General features: G+C 39.8%; 2 protein-coding genes across 4 annotated transcripts in view; one reads left to right on the forward strand and one right to left on the reverse strand.

Annotated features, from left to right (window-relative positions):
* The window catches only part of LOC145435464 (uncharacterized), a 440390-nt gene that overhangs the window by 342006 nt on the left and 80595 nt on the right, over positions 1-17789 (forward strand). The window lies entirely within an intron of this gene.
* LOC145435496 (uncharacterized) lies at positions 547-5080 on the reverse strand. Of its 3 annotated transcripts, XM_080312775.1 has the most exons (9): positions 4715-5080; positions 3832-3935; positions 3639-3746; positions 3497-3577; positions 3161-3430; positions 2981-3101; positions 2772-2915; positions 1787-1900; positions 547-631 (listed from the first exon to the last, which is right to left on the reverse strand). In XM_080312775.1, exons 1-9 carry the CDS (start codon positions 4782-4784, stop codon positions 621-623), a joined length of 1023 nt encoding a protein of 340 aa, XP_080168901.1. In that variant the 5' UTR covers positions 4785-5080; the 3' UTR covers positions 547-620. The 3 variants fall into 3 exon arrangements, with proteins under 3 accessions (XP_080168901.1, XP_080168900.1, XP_080168902.1); XM_080312774.1 differs by lacking the exon at positions 547-631 and having other exon boundaries at positions 653-1900; XM_080312776.1 differs by lacking the exon at positions 547-631 and having other exon boundaries at positions 2722-2915.

Raw genomic sequence — 17789 nt, forward strand, 5'->3', positions numbered from 1 at the left:
AGGGTATAGTGATTTCATCCACCAACACCCACTCCTGATGAACTCCCAACTCATGGATGGCGATAAGTAGGTGCGGTGGGTCCAGTTTTAGGCATTTCAACTTTAACATCATGTGCCTGAAACATAAGAATGTATAAGTCATTCAATAATGCGGTTATTATTATCTGTTGTCAGAATATCAAATCATGACCACCATTACCAAACTAGATTGCTGAGGGACTGGCTAGCAAGAATAGAACTTGGAGATCTGACTTATTTACACACAGTTAACACTAATTGATCGCACGCTAAGAGTAACATCAGTGACGGAATACTTTCACTTTTTCCGTATACTCAAGAAGGTTCTGCCTTGGGCATTAGTCACAAAGATGCACCTTGCAATTGAAAAGGTTTGTGAAATTTACGGCATTTCCTCCACTTTACTGTTGTAGCATGGCTGACTACTTGGACCACATCTGGACAGCCCTCTCACCCAAAATACTCAGCAAGATATCATGGTTCAAAATTTTTAACCAATAATTACCTGCTGGATGGCAATAGCGAGCAACTTTGATGTTGATTTTAAGCGCTTATCCGTCAATTCTTTTTGGAGGAATAGGAGACCTTTCACCTCCTTACTTTCATCTTCTTCCTGGAAAATATCATTTTAATAATGTTATGATTAGGTCACGTGCATATCTCCATGTATCTTAATGGATTACTTGGTAAATACAATTGTAATAAGTTGAAATATTAGCTACGGTTTTCTTGATTTGATCTAAATCAGAGGATCACAAACTTTTTAGACCAGCGATTCCCAACTGCGACTCTGACTCTCAGAGCCGCATGCGTCTTACATTAACTTTACTTCTACTGCTGATAGACTTCTACAGATATTTGTCGGCGACGAGCTCTTGCACATATTACTAGCGTCTAGATAACGGCTAATGGCGAAGCGTAAATAGCAGTAAGTTTTATACTAATCCGCGTAGATTACCTGGCAAACTTTTTCATGTGTAATTATGAAGAGCTACAATGTAATTCCATAGGTGGAAAATAGGCAAATTATACCGATTTCATCCATATCGCTGGGTTTAAATCAGGTTAGTTTGACACAGGGTTGTAATGACTCAAGTCCGATTCGAGTTACAATTTTCTGATGACTTGAGTCATTTTCTCAAAATACGGAAATGACTCGACTTGAGTCAATCAGTGTATTGACTCGACTTGGACTCGAGTCATTGCGCATACTCAAACCAGGTCACATGACTCGAGACTTAACCGGCTAAGACTTCATTGTAATTTTGAAGAATAGTAAAGTAATTACACCATTCGGGTTTTGTCTATTGGTATTGGTACTTGAAAATGTGACTAGAAAGTGTTAAAAGTGGGGAAAATTAGTATATTATAAATGCGAACCATTCGATATCAACAAACAGGTATAAAAATTGGGTTTAACAAGATCTCAACTGGAAACTCAGCAGTCAAAACAATGACTTGGACTCAGACTAGAGTCATAATACCACGACTCGGACTCCGTCCTCTGCTCGATGACTTGGACTTGACTCGGTGGTGAATTGAAAATGACTCGACTTGACTCGAGTCAAAACTATAAAAGTGTGATTGACATGTGACACGGTTACAACCCTGGTTTGACATGTATACCAGTTGTACTTTTCTGCCCCCTTCTTTCAAAATCATCCCTTAGGGGGTTCCACTTTGATATAAAATTCTAAATGATAGTCAAATAATGCTGCAAAAAACAGTAGGTAGGTGAATGATAAATGATCTAGTATACGGTACTGACCGTTTCTCCAGACATTGCTCCGATCATTGTATCCACGGTGGAAAGCATAGTGCGGTAGCGCTGTATGATTTCTGCTGCCGAGCACGATGTCAAAAGCTTGAATTCTTCTCGGATCTGAACATTGAAAAAGGGCATTACTATGTTATCATCAGTTATCACTCGGGCAAGTTTTTGCAACTTTTTTTACAGCTTCCGACAGCTTCGCAGATACTCATAATCTACGTACCATGGTGTTTTAAGCTGTTTGGAGGGATTTCATAGTGCAACTTTTCTTCTATTTTTATAGCCAATTTTTACTGCAACTTTTATCAAATATTGCGTAAAAATGTAAAGGAGTGATTTAGTAACCATGCCATAAACTATTTTTACTATTGTTCTACTCCCTTCAGTTTGCATAACGAAGAGCCATATGATAGGTTAGCTGCATCTCAGTGTTATCTATGACACAACTGAGAGAAGTTCAACTCCCCCTGCCAAGCACAACGTTGCCCGAATAATATGTAAATAGATCGCTTTATTTATTCTGTCGTTTAAATTTGAAATAGTTTTCCCATTTCACGAACGCCCAGGCGACACCGCTGAAAATTACATTTCCACTGCGTCCACTTCTTCTGGTATTCCCGCATTGCATAATTTTCTTGCTGTGTGCCGGGATAAAATGTAATTTTGGGCGGTTTCGTCACACCGCCAAATAGCGAAATAACAAATTTGACAGCTGTTCAGGAACTAGGTTATACAACTGAGCCTTTTGAGTATCTCGTACCTTAATAATTCAACAAAAATTTTAAATTCAACTCTTTTTACTGCAACTTTTGTCAAAATTAAATGCAATTTTCTCAGTATTTTAGTGCAACAAAAACTTGCCCTAGTTATCACGTAATCACTGAAAATGAGAGAAACTTGAGCACATTCTTTCCAAGAGTTAACATACTCACTAGTTACACATTGAAAAGATATGAAAATTTCCTTAGTATTTCTCGCACACTTTGTGTTGTCATTTCTGCCAATACATCGCGACGCGAGCGATGCAATTTTCGAAACAGAACGCTGATCTTTGCCCAGTCCGGAGAATGTTTTGTATACTTTTTCATCAGACTTGCTTCGTTCCCAAACTCTGTTTGGTCAACGCCTTGAGGAAATATTACCCAAGGGTTACGAAAACAGGGAACTGATTCAGACTATGATAGATGCTACCTTCGATTGTATATAATGGTATCTTGATCATGCTCTTTTCCCTGTGACGAATGTTTCGTATCCTCATTTTCCCGTGACGAATGTTTCGTATCTTTTGTGAGAGTTTTTTCGAGAAATGTGTCTGTAATTGAGAAACTCGTTAAATGACTATAGGTCGAGAAACTTGTAATATACACTTACCCAGTGATTACGCCCAATAAATTGCAGGCATGTATACTTTTGACAAAGCAGTCTCGAGAATTCGGAATATTCTCCTTTGGATGTCATATCACCTTGTGATAAGACATGGTATGCACTGCACTCCTCCCCAACCGCATTTATACAATGGGCAACTCGTCCATGTTGCAATGCGGATGCAACATGGGCACTGAATTTGGGTAATGTCATTTTCTTGCTGGTAGTTGCAATTCCGGATTCACGACTTCCTGGATTTGTTTGAACTTCTTCCGCCTAAAATGTGATAGTACTCAATTTATGCGAGCATTCGATGGAATATAGTTCTGCAAATGTTCACACCGAAACGCAAGTTCTTGATGTAGGCAAGACAGGCGAGTACTCCGTACTAGCTTCTCTTTCCATCTGAGTGAGTTCACTTTTCTGTAAAATATACTTCCATGTAAAGGTGAATGCAATAATTACTTTAATAATTTCTACACACATCAAGAGCTTGTGATCGAGAAGTCATTGGATGTTCAAAATCAGTATTTGGAGCATAAACATGGGATACAACATTGATCTCGCTGTGTTCGATAGACGTCAACCACTTCTGCAAGACAAGATTAGATGATAAATATCACTCCCTTTCTACAATGGAAAATTCGTAGCTACGAATATGGAAACAATATACTCACATCTCTCAGGCTCATAAAACGACGCATGATACCCACTTTGAAATTCATTTTAATAAAATCATCATCCACCAGTAATCCAAAAGCCGAGCTACATACTTCATTTTCTGAAAGAAATTGCATACTGTTTAGTCCCAAACGTATGAAATAATAATCACATCAATAGCTTTAGCAGGACAACCTTCAAAAGCACCACACCTGATCAACATTCTTGCTAATAATATACTGTGTGTCACCAATTTTGTGACTGATTTGTGGCCATGGATAGGTGAACTCAGAAAATTTGCAGAACTTAACAGCATCACTACTTTCTACGGCAAATGCATTGAATTTGGACTCGAAATGCAATACATTGAAGCGGCGGTATATGCAAAATATACTCCCCGATGCTTGTACAAACGTTTCAACGCAGTTGAATTCAGGGTAGCTGTTTTGACAAGAACCTAGACCAGTCTTTACAGTACATTACACCAGAACAGCACATAAAACAAAATAAGTACAAACAAAAAGATTTACATGGTGGTGGGAACCTTGAATCACAGGCTGACAATTCTTGATAGATATATACTTGGATGCAGAACAAGAAATTACACATATATTTTCGGCATTATCGTTACACTGCTCGTAAAATGTATAAATAAGTATGCACGTTGATACAAGTATCATATGATGCAACGTTACCGGTACAACACAAAATTGAAGAACAGCTGTAGGCTGTGCCATCTGTATCTAAAGCGTACAATCCACCAAGAAACATTGCTGCACGTTAGCAAATAATAGTCGAGCTGTATACATGTAAAACAGCGCTATTTGTCATAACCTTGTCAAAGAGAACCCACCTTAATAGCTTTCTATGATTTGCGTGATCGATATACTTAACACTTACCGTTCAATAAGTCCACGTGTCTCTGCTCTATACCGTGTCCTAGCAGAAAATCGGCCAATTTTAAATCCATGGCGTCCAACTACGAATAACGCTTGCAGCCAACTTCACTCAACGGAAAATTTTGTGAACGTTCTCACTCTTCCCGCGATTGTCACACCATCGAGCTTGCGATACCACATCGTTTGTGACGTAATATTAAGAGAAGAGGAAAATGAGGAATGAGCTCGATTGAGCTCACCTTTATGTCACTCAAGCGAAAGCAGACGTCGTTCTCTCTCTATGCCGGTGTTTACTTCACACTCACGCATCTCGAGAGATGGAAAAAAGTCATATTGTGTTTTAATGTAACGCTTGGAATTTAGAGTGTACTCATATTCGACAGTACAGCATTTCTGGGTGCCTATTAGGACGTTAGGCTGTTGCAAAAGCCATCAAATTCCAACGTCCGCGTTTCCGGTTAAATCTCATGTATTCCTAACAACACATACTCTTGGACAGCATCCGGTTACGACTAAAAAGAGTGGCGGGATAGCGTAGTGGTGTAATCCACTGCTGCAACACCTATGGGTTGCTGGTTCTAGTCTAACCGATTTCTACTCTAAAATTCCTACTTAGATGTTTCAGGTTAATCTAGGCTCCTCCTCGCCATCTTATCCACATAACAGACTTGTAAAACTAGATAATTCTAGTTGTCTAATTTCACTAAATTAGAGAGAAATGCCAGTAATCCAATTTGTAAATTATTCCTATGCTCTAATTTCAATTTTAATCTAATTTATTGTAGTCCTGATCTGAAAATGCCTTTTTGACCGCGGAATGTTTCACCGAGTCCTTATCGCACAGAGAAAACATATCCATGCCGCTATCGCATTGCTTACACCGTACAGAAATAGTAGTTATTGTGCGACGAATAATAGCCATACTGGCATAGTAGCTTGTTTGTTTGTTTGTTTTATTGAACACTTGTGACCATAGGCGCTGACTTTTATTTTTTTACGAGGTGACGGAGTCTTGTGACGTCATAATGATTCCATATCGATCACGTCATCGTCGCACGAAAACGCACTTTACTACATGCCGGTGGTGCGCGTGCAGCGTTAAACCATTCGCGTGACATTTGAATACTGGCCTTGCACTCATTAATATCAAACCATGCAGTCGAGATATTAAATGGAATCTTAAAACGATACGATCATTTGAAGTGCCTGCGCTACCAGTCCGTCCATCGGAATCTGCAGTTGCATCGATGTTATTCACGCGCAATGCCCAGTACGCACTGACCTTGTAAGTAACACACACAACTCTCGAATACTTCAAGCAGACAATAATGATGATTACGAACGCGAAATTGCGCAGCCAATCTATAATTGTCTCTTACGGTTTCTTGGTTTCTTGCTTCGCGTTGACCAGCTCGCATCGCGGCAATTGTTTGATGATTAAAACATTGGTGCATTTCTCGATTCATCGGTCAATTCGTAAATTCAATCAGCATGTCGAAGGCCGCCAACGCATACTAATTGAATTACGTGTTGACGGCCGTACAAATTTCGTTCTACGGCCGCGGGTTGGCCACCCTTGGGCTAGAATTAATTCTACTTTCGGACGCATGCCGCAATCTTACCAATAGAAATCCACTGTCTATCTAATGCCTAATAGTTTGATATTCGATAATGTTGTTCATCCAGCAATCATCAAGTTTGTAGGAATGTAGACGGTTCCCTGTTCAAACGAATCGAATAAAATCAGAATTTGTGCCACCCATAATATTGTGATGCATCACGGTAATAATGAAAGGAAGACTGAAAAATGACTTTGTACGACAATTTCGGAGTACGAATGTATCAAGTAGATAACAAGAAATATGGATGATGGCAAATAAGAAAGCGTGTAATCTAATCAGTATCGCCACGAGTCGGTTTTGAGTGTGACACAGTATTGAGTGGCTTTCGTCGCGACAATTGTTTTCTCATTATATCGGTGTTTAAGCTGCATTGCTGCACCTCCCGTTTAATGTCACTGGCAAAGCGAATCTGCGAAGAAATTATTTCCAATTTGCAGGCACACACCAACACACCCTCAAATTTCGCGCTACGAATACCTATCACGAAGCTAGCTAGCTCATGAATGGTTTTGTATACGAATATGGGTGCGCATAATTTAGATTTCAGAAAAGCAGAACGTATATTTGCGCGCTTGGTCGGCAGAGGAGACTTAGGATGGTGCTTCTCAGCACACGCTAGGCGCTTAGCCACTCGAAAAATTAGGGGGGATTTGATTTTTTTTTCAAATTTACCAATATAGCATCAATTCAATTAGGGGTCAAGTACATCTGTAAATGGCGATCATATAATCTCTTCGTATCGACGATTTTAGGCGTATGATAAGCTTGCCAGAGTCCAGGAGTGCTGTCAATTAGCGAGTCACTGATCTCTGGTGAACAATTATATACGCGCGAGTATATTATACAGTCCCGGCGACAGTTTTAGCAAATCAAAATGTCCGAACTTGATTGCACCGATTTCAAACCTTTGTCGTATTTCAGAACTAGAGACATGATACACATCGTCTAGTCCAGTGCTTCTCAACCGGGGGTCCGCGAAGCATTTTCAGGGGGTCCGCGAGACCTCCGAATTTGAGAAATGATTAATAGACGAATTTGTATTTTTTCAATTATGTAAATCACGAGACAGATTCACTTCATAACTATGGTAAAACTTCACGACCCACATAACAAAAATGGCCATCGGAAATGAAACATCCTACTATACAAACTCATTTTTATTGATAAATTGACAGCAGCCTAATGATACAAACATATATCGCTATTCGAAGATGTTTTATCGCGGTTTGCGCTAAAATAAAGTCAGACTTTATTAAGATCAATCAGGGTGACTTCGAGATGTTTATAAGTTGGCATTCTCAGTAATATAGTGAGCAGTCGCTAAAAATGGAAATTTTGATCCATTTTCTTCTGTATACATAACCAATATTCAAGTATAATTGCAAGTTGATCTGCCAGATAGGAATGACAAGGCTGGACTTTCACTAAAAAAACTGTTTCTAAATTTTTTGAGCCTTACGGTGTCGTCGGAAGCGTTACGAGTTCATATTACATTCACCACGACCTGTCTTCGAGGAAGTGGATTTTCAGCACTCGTTAACAGCAAATCAGAAGCGCGGGTTTCAAGACATGACCATAAATTTCAATAAATGCACCTGCAAAATTCGCTTTGAAATAATAAAAATTCATACAATTTCTACATAATGTATAACATTATTTATAGAATCAGTCAAATTGTTCCAGTTATCACTGCAATTTCAACATAATGTATGATAATATCTATAAGATAGGCCATTTGGTTGCTGTTCATCACTATCCCACAGTTAAATTTTGGAGACGTGATATCACGGTTGCGCGATAATTGAGCTAAATTTTAACGAAAACTTGAGGGGGTCCGCGGCGCTCCCATAACGGCCGAAAGGGGTCCGCGAGGACAAAAAGGTTGAGAACCACTGGTCTAGTCGTTACGTTTAAGTATTAGCGGGATTCAATTTCCCATGCTAAAGTCTGTTTGCGGCGATTTGATGTTATTCAGTTTCGCGGTGTCGCTTTTTAATCAATATGACATAAAACAATAACTAATCAGCGTAAGTTCGACCGCATTGTCTCGAAACCAGAGAGAGACAGGAACCAAAGCATGCTAGGCCCGAGACGCGATAGTTAGGCCATAGGCCGGGCAATGATGTCTTTCACTCCATGCCTATTGCAGATGCTATTGTGTAGGTCAGCGATAATACAGTGTGAGCTGGGCCCATTGCAGATGCGATTGTTGAAGCCTGCGAAACCAGGCTTGATCGAGACGCGATAAATCAGGCTAGCGACGATTGCCCCGCGCACGGGAATTAATGACCTAATTCTTCGCGCTAATTGACAACACGTTTCTAGCAAACCCGACGCGCGGAACACTGATTACACAACTGTTGAATTGCAACTGTTGCAATTGCAAGAGTTAGAATGATCATTTCAAAATGACGGGGTTTCGCGTTTCAAGTAGGGAAGTGCAACCCCCGAAAACCCGTGGCTACACACCTGGCACACCCGCGTATCGAAATCGAAGACGTCTCTAACGAGGTGGCATCGATTCGCCTGATTACTAATTACTGGTCACAAATCATTTGGTCATATGAGCATTTTGTACGAGGTGGTCGCCACCTCGTAAATATGGTCACGAGGTGGCTGCGCCACCTCGTAACCTCGTCAGTCGGCACCTATGCTTGTGACGCTTATCGCCCATTCATGTTATTTCGCGCCATGATAATGAATGTTGCAATGTTCATTGATCATTGCCTTTGGAACTCTTTTCGGACTACTTCCAGTCACGCGTCCATTCATCATCAATATCTATCTCGTTTGCATACGTCCTCTCCGGTGTCTTTTGTTGACGATTTTAGAAGCTCGACTTCAATTGATCAATTTGGGGTTTTCGTACGGTACTGCATACGCAGTGAGGTCAGCTACAAATGAATCGATATTCGGGACATGTTGCTAGGTGAAAGAATGTCTCATCCTAAAGATTGATTGTGGGGATGCCCAGGGCCGTTTTCTAAGCGTCTTGGTCTTGGGCTTGGCGGTGTCGGGTCCATTTTACGTCATGGCAACATGCCTATTGATAATAGCTGACTCTCCATCGATGGAATGCTGTTGCCATCGTTGAAGCCATTTCCGCTATAGCGAGGAATAGTGTTGTTGAGCAAAGACGAATAGGTTTATTTAAAATAACATCAATAATAATTTGAAATTTAATTCAATTTCCGCATTTCAAAATGCTTTATTCGCGTTGTTTCAAATTCACAGATCAGATTGCCGGCCTCAAATTGCAGCCTCGCGGGCCACTTGTTGATGACCCCTGGTATAGTGCAAAATGAGTAAAGCTTGATATACAGACGTTAAACAGTCTCTTTGTTTTGAGACTCCACTGTGATTTGATATGAACTGAACTTTTTGCTGTATTTATCATTCAGAATTTCATTCAATTTCAAAGTTTTTCCGAATTCAGTTGCCAAATTCTGATGCTAATTATTATCTAATTTGGAAATAACTGTGTGGATCTAATTCTAATTCTATTATAATCTGGAAAAAAGCTGTGTAGCTTTAATTCTAATTCTAATCTAATTTGGAAAAATTGTATAGCTCTAATTCTAATTCTAATCTAATTCGGAAAAGCTAAAAAACTCTTAGTTGTCCAAGTCCGCCGCCTTAGCGGCGTCATACAAAAGCATGAGTGGGCCGTGCAGCAGGTCAGCAGCTACGGAATTTAAATGAAGGACATTGGCCTGGTGTAAATGACCATAGTAGTCGCCAAACCCCATGGATGCCTCAAATCAAACAAACGAGCGTCTGAAAAGGGAGCACAGAAATACGCCAACTTATATCGTTGTTAGTGCCACTGATTTAGCGCTCCGTAACTCTACTCAACAGACAAATCATCGCATTTTTGCCAATTCCATTGTTCGGGAATAAAGTCGTTGCTAGAATATAAACACCATGATCCGTGATATGATTTAATGCACTATTAAGTATATATGATCGATACTAGAATATTCACGTGAAAAATAAGGACATGTGGAAAAATTTTGAACCGAGTTGACTGATGGTCCGGCTCGTGACAGATTTGAAGGTTTAAATCCGACCCGCGTCGCCATTTGAGTTTGACAACCCTGCTCCAAGCTGAATCGCCATAACAAGATAGCATAATGGTATGATCCACGGCTGCAACACCAATTGGTTGCGGGTTCGAGTCTGACCCAGGTCCACTCCAGAATTTCCAGCCAAGCGTTACAGATTTATCTAGGGCTAGGCTCCTCTTCATTCACCAGATCGGCGGTAGTTGTTTCTTAAAAAAGCCTAGAAGTGGACCGTGCTATGAGTGCTCTCAATATTGCAGGCCCTGGGTATTTTCTGCACAGCGATCAATGTATATTTTTAAAATTAAATGCCTCTTGGCTCTGCATTCAGGACAGTTTATTTTACATGCAATCGAAGTTTAAATCATTGGTAAAACAGAGTATATATTGCACAACATTAAAAGCTGGTGATTTTGTTTATTATAACATTTGAGATTCTATATAGTTGCTGAGTGACGTATAGACCGAGTGAGTGTCTCACTTCGATTTCCCAAAAGTGTTTATGAATACTGGCTGAGGCCGTACAAACCCTATTACTGTCGTTATTGAGTGATCACTAGTAAATTAGTAATCATAAAAACTGCATGAAGGTATGCTTTAAAGCTGCCAAACACTGTAGAACAGCCGTCTCCGTGGATTCAATCGGACAGATTTACATGCTTATATCCTAATGGCGACAGCATTTTGAAAGAGGCAGAGATTGCCATCATTCCAGTCATCAGAACTCTACGTCGAAATCGGCCCCACATATTTGTTACTCAGAAGACCTAGTTTCAAACAATGCCAGGGAACTAGCTCATATGTAATTTTACAAATTTCTATTGTGTTTGAGTGTATCCGATCAAATGAAATCTAAAACATTCTATTCGACTCGAGGATCAATTCTCGATTCGGAATCGTATCTTCCGAAACCTCGATGTTGCCCAGCCACAATTGCAATATTATTTTACTTGAAATGATGGCGAAGCAGTCGTAGCACAGTTATGTGATCCTAATAGTATTTTACAGTTTAATGACAGAAATTTCAATTTCATTTCCGAAGGCTAATGAAAGTAATGTTATACGAGATTTTATCATTTCAGTTGAAAGAGTTCGGTATCATCGACAATTCAATGAATGAAGATGGATATGAGATACTCGTTGACATTCTGAAGCTGTCAGATTGCAAGGAATTGGCGCTCAAAAATTGTTGTCTCACCAAGACCAAGTTGCAAGGAGTATTGAACGGATGTCGAAATCAAAATATCCAGGTGCGTCATCATGAACAATACGCAATATCCAAGAAGACATGTCCCCAACGATTCGGAATTTGTCGTCATCCTACTTCGAATCAAAAACGATGCAGCAGAAAATTGTTCACCATTTAATCTTTCGTTTACCAATACTCGTCGGAGGTAATTCGAATATTGCAGACGTTTAGTATTTTGCAACACAGACAACCTTGTATACTTCTGAAATGATTCACGACGCGACAACGTAGATATTATAAATATAGGAATATTCAGGACAGAAATCTAGCCGACGCGAATGTGAGAGTGAGAAAAATCGTTTTTCATGATGCGGTTCCATGCACCTGTTGTCATGGCTTGGAATGTGGGAATTCCAGAAACGTTTGGGCTGGTGAAAATACTTTGCAGCTTTAGTATGGCGTCCTGATCTACTGCGACGTAATTGGCAGAAAAACGGCCAAGGTAAAATTTAGGATTTTGGGCCAAAAATTGCGCACATTTTCATACTTTTAGGTTGCTTATAAGCAGAGAGCTATGTCGATCAATGATTGTCTAATTGGGAGGTCAAGAAATAACAGCATGCACCATAGTGACTTATATCAATTGGCCCATAGCATGATGTATCAATATGTATTACTTGCCCTCAGTTTTCGAACATACCCCTTGATCAACTCTGCCGGCGAATGCGATCACATGGGCTGAGAAAGGATTAATGTTTGATAGGAATACGTGAAATTATTAAGTTTAATTACGAAATTCATGAGTGAATCTGAAAGTTTCTCGCACTACGCGCGATCATATAACCGTTCCCATAACATGACCACTCGCGATTTCGGTGCGTGTAGTAACCGGATATGAGTTAATAGATAAGGTTGGAGTTCACCGGAAATGGACATGGACACTTGGACAGCTTAAAATCGGTACTTGGCGTTAATCTAGTTCATCGCGACTATGCCATCCAATGTGGCCGCATGATTAATCGGAATGAGGCCGTGAATAGCAAACAAGTTTGCCACTCCTGATTTACACCTTAGAAATGATTTCACACGTGCACTCACAATCAAAATCATTCAAAATTTTTCATCCCGTTTTAGAAGCATATACAATCTGCCAGCGACGTCAATACTAGTTGACAATATGTAACAGTATTTTAATATTCAGTAATATGTATTGTGCTGCATCCGGTATATATTGCGATCGGTATCTTTCATTACGTGTAGCTATATCTCTAGTCGCAAAACCATGTATTCCATGGAGCCCATTGTAATATGCCATCATGTAGCAGAGTTTATGTATGCGCTGTTAACGAAACGACCGGCGGACGGTCCACCGATCAAGGATAATCCCAGAATTATCAAAAGAAAACTGAAATAACTCCACTTCTATGGTTTGGAATTGAGTCAAATTTGTTTTGCATCATTTTTGAAGACAGCGCAAAAATTTCATGGGGTTGGCAAAAAAATTTGAAAAAATATTTTTGTTGCATTTTTGGGCAAATCCAAAATTTTCAAACTGTACGAAATCCGCGAATATTGGTTGGAATGAATTCAAATTTGGTGTGCGTCGTTTTTAAGGCAACCTAACGATTTAATCACGTAGCCAGCTAGATTCAGGAAAAAAGGTTCTTTTTGAACCGCGCTAATATACATCCATGGCACACGAAACCAGAACCCACCATAGACTTATATCGCGTTATAAATCGAGCACAAGATTTTTATCCAAATTTTGCATGCACGTAGGTGCGTAGGATTTATGACCGCTATATAATTCTGAGTTAGGTCCTGTTTTCGTCTACCACCCTTTTCGCCCTATGGGTGTGAATACACACTGTTTTCGCTAAAAGTGCACTTGAATAAGACACACAGTTTACTCGCAAAACGCATAGTATATCATGCATATCAGAAGAAATTTTTATAGTCTACCTGCTGTAAAGCAAAATATACGAAAGAACAGTGCATTGATTATTATTATTATTAATAATAATATACTTAAAAGCAGTTTTTGTGACGCATATTAGAAGAGACTCTTTGGGGTACAGAAATTTAATATACATTTTAATAATATATTCATTGTAAAATATATTAAAACCCGAACCTTTTCGAGTTGACACTCTTCAAGGACAATCGTCAGCAAATGGAGAATTTCAAAAACATGCATACAGCTGAATTGCATACAACCAATTATGACGTCATAGAAAAAAACAGCATGAAATACAAGCAAACCACGAGCGCAGCTAGTGGCCAATTTTTAGGTTGACTAAAAATTCCTTCTGCTGACACAAGCGGGGTCGGTGGATTTTAATATAAGTTGATTCCAGTGCAGACAGATGGAAATTAGTGCGTCCTCTACCTAATATAGAGAAACTTTCATCGCGATTGTTTTTAGCGCAAGTTGCATTGCAAATTTGGTTCAATTCCAACCGGTGGAAGCGGAGTTATTGCCGCCGAAAAATTCGGATTTGAATAAAATAGTATTTACGGTGACCGATTCTTTGTTTGTGTTCGACGGCAATAACTCCGCTTCCACTGGTTGGAATGGAACCAAATTTGGTGAGCATCGTTTCTATAGACAGCCTAACACATTCATGGGGTGAACAGAAAATTTTCCAAATTTTTCAATATTTACTTTTATATAATTAATAGAAACTTTTTTTTACTGTAGCAAAGCGGTTACTGGCTGGAATTTGACCAAATTTTGTGTGTAGGCTAAAATTAGGTAACCTAACAATTTTATCAAGTAGCCAGTACGATTTGAGAAAAAAGTCATTTTTGAAGAGCCCTAATGTATATATACATTCTCCCCAGACCGTTTGTTCGTGTTTTGTGATTTGTAGGGATTGAAATTACTGAGTTTTCTGTCCACAGAACTCTTGATGAGCGCGAATGTAAACGGATCAGCGACACAATGCGAATCATACATGGAACGCACTGGTTCCAAAATACCGATAAGCCACTTCGGGAGCTTGTGCTGAGCTGATCCAATCATAGAAAGAATTGGTCGAAGGGGCCGCTGGTTTTATGAGATTTTGTCAGTCCGTACATACGTGGCCTCTGTGCCCCGACCGGTCTGATGGAGGCGTAGACCTCAGGTGTTATGGAGCCCTTTTTCTCGAGGCTGAATAGTCGGCGCTGTATCCGTCTTTCGATCTTAGCGATGTTATCGAATTCAGCAGCGGGACCAACAACAACGGCAACGACGGTCATTTGCGTCACGACTTAACACTTGCCAATCGAATCGATATTTCGATAAGTAAATACAGTCAACTAAACATTTAGTACTGTCTCTTGGTCTTCGCAATGAATTCTCACAGGAAAGATAATATATAATCGGTAGTTAATATACTTTTCATGGTCCAGTACGGCAGCTGTAAACTGGCCTCTTTCGTTGGCGTACTTCGCACACTCGATAATAACGTGCTCTGCAGTTCCTGGAACATGCCATGTGGTAAAATCAGGGGTATCGGAGCATCCAATTTTGCTCAGATGGGAGTTGAGACGACAGTGTCTGGTTCGCAATCTGAAAATGGTGGTTTCGGCGCGGTGTGGCGTAGTTGAACGTTTCGTGTAGATGTCAGGGCAGAAATGCTTGAATTGTGCTCCAGCGGTGGTTTCGATGAAACGTTGGTTCCCGTCTTGTCTACAGTGACTCAAAATCAATAAGTTGGCCTCGCTAGAAGTAATGTATACACTTTGGTCAACGAAGTCATGTACCGCAGCCTCTTTCGCAAGTCGGTCAGCGACTTCATTCCCTTTAATACCACAGTGTTCTGGAATCCATATAACAGAAATATCGTTATGGCTTTCATGCAACAGATGGTGACTCAGTTATAATATTTGATTGGTAATAAAGTTATTTTCACCAAGATGGTTATTGGTTTTTTAACGACAGCAATGCATTCAAAGAGTCACTCCGGATAGCATTTCGTTCGATGGAATTTTCTTAAATAAATCCATATCACTCACAAAACGCGCAATATATCATGCATATGAGAAATCATTGTATACTCTACCAGTTTCAAAGCAAAATATACGAAAGAACAGTGCATTGATTGATTCGATATACGTGTAATTACATTGCTTTGTTGCGCCGATAGCAGACGATATATATAAACATAAGACCTTGGTAGCTTTCACACTTTATTTAACGTCCATTTGCGAATGATTATAACTTTATTAGTTACACGGGCTCTCGGAGCGCCGCTACTTCATCACCTACCTTCGTACCTATCTATCAAGCTACCAATGTCTTAAGTTTGTAATTACTTTGTGAGTCGAAAAAAACAAAAGGCCACTGCAATGTGATCGATTGTCGCTTAATTACGGATGAGAAAGTGTAGTGGGTACGGTAAGCGCCCACCAATTCGACGAACCGGGTTCGATTCCTATCGGAGGTTTATCTGGGCTCCTCTTCCCCCGCCGTAGCCGTTCTTACGGCGGCATAAAGCACTGTAAAAGACCCCACGAAAGATAGCACTCTCAAGGAATGGAAAGAACGAGTAGAAATGGCCCGCGGCTTCATAAAATGATCAAACACCGACACCATCGCATTGTGTCTTATCGCATTGTACATTGTGTGTGACTTGTTCAGATGAAAAATATAATTCAACCATGTTATGTTATGCTACACTCAAATTTTATTTCTTTGGCGATAAATCGGTGTTTGTCCAAATAGTACCCACCGTAAGAACTATTCGGCACTATTACTCGCGAATTTTTTTCATTCCATCATCGAATCCACAAATTTCTTTATAATATGAGATTCGATAATTATTTACTTATGCGTGTGCGAGTGTAGACCAGGGGTTGGCAACCTTTTGCTAGTCGCGGGCCAAATTTCGGGTGTACAACCTTTCGGCGGGCCGGATTTTTTCTTAGTACTATATTTTACGCTCACTTCGGTATATTATCCTACATTGCTGCAATCTCAATCATACCAATCCGAAGACACATGTATTTACACTTCAACGACACAGAATAATTGTGACAATTGACGCAGCTTGCTTAGTGAAAGGTTTTGGTAACAAGTCAGATGAAACAAGAATCAGACCCTATTCAAAATGGACGTCCGAAATACGTGATCTTAGCTTGCTCTTCGTGAATTTCATTGTTCAAAACTATTGTTGACATGCGTACGTGCTTTCAAAAATCGATGCAATTTTTTTGCATTGCTGGTCAAGCTGGGATAAAGACCAATTTCAAGAACGTAGCCTACTCTTTGTCAAAGTCATGCAGCGATATGCTCTTTGCATGAAATTTGTCATTCAATTCAACTGCATCGCATTTCAGAAAGGCCCATTTGAAATTTTCAGGCAATATAATTGGCGTCCATATTAAACAGAGTACTGAATAGTCAGAATTCATTTTGTAGACAAGGAATGTCGAAGAAGCGGGTGAATATTCAGTAGTTAAATTTCGTATCACAATTACAAATGCAGTGTTGGTACTAGGTTTTCTCTCCTCCAGTATAGAAAAGTGAGCATAATTTTCGTTGTACTGTTGACATTTCCAGAGTCACAGATTTGTTTTGAATGCGCCTCAACATCTCATGTATGTAGTTGTTTTCCCCCTGAAGTTGCAAGTTTAATTTGTTCAGATGTGACGTTAAATGTACCAGGAAAGGAAGATGAGATACCCATTTTCGATTACAAGATTATGAGTCGGCGATATTTGTATCTTCGAGGAAAGTTGCTATTTCATTTCGCAGATCATACTCTCGTGTAAGCATAGCTGCTCGACTCAATGAGCGAACATGACAGATATAGGCCTACATGACATCGCCATATTGATTCTCTGCATCTAGTAATATCTGGCGTAACTGATACAGTTGATGAGACAAAAATCAGATTTAACAGTTTTCACATCGTGGCCAAAACACTATTCAGGTTTTTTGTCTTGGCACACAATGCCTTCTGGAAAATCAAACTATAGACAGGCTAACTAACATACGGAGGCTAGTTATCTATAATTGAATAATTTGAGATTCCGTCATTGCGTCTGAGATGCTCCAAGCGCTTTTGAAGCTAAGGAAGAACACCTTTATTGTCACACCCCGTTAGAGGGATCAGCCCTTTAAAAAGGAAGAAACACCTTCGGTTGCGAGATACACCCGATTGATAAGCACTGATCCAGTCTAGTCTATCTCCATCTCCTACTTCAACCACC

This window comes from Botryllus schlosseri, chromosome 3 (genome assembly GCF_051294905.1).
Source record: "Botryllus schlosseri isolate E-star chromosome 3, Bs_hap1, whole genome shotgun sequence".
NCBI lineage: Eukaryota > Metazoa > Chordata > Ascidiacea > Stolidobranchia > Styelidae > Botryllus > Botryllus schlosseri.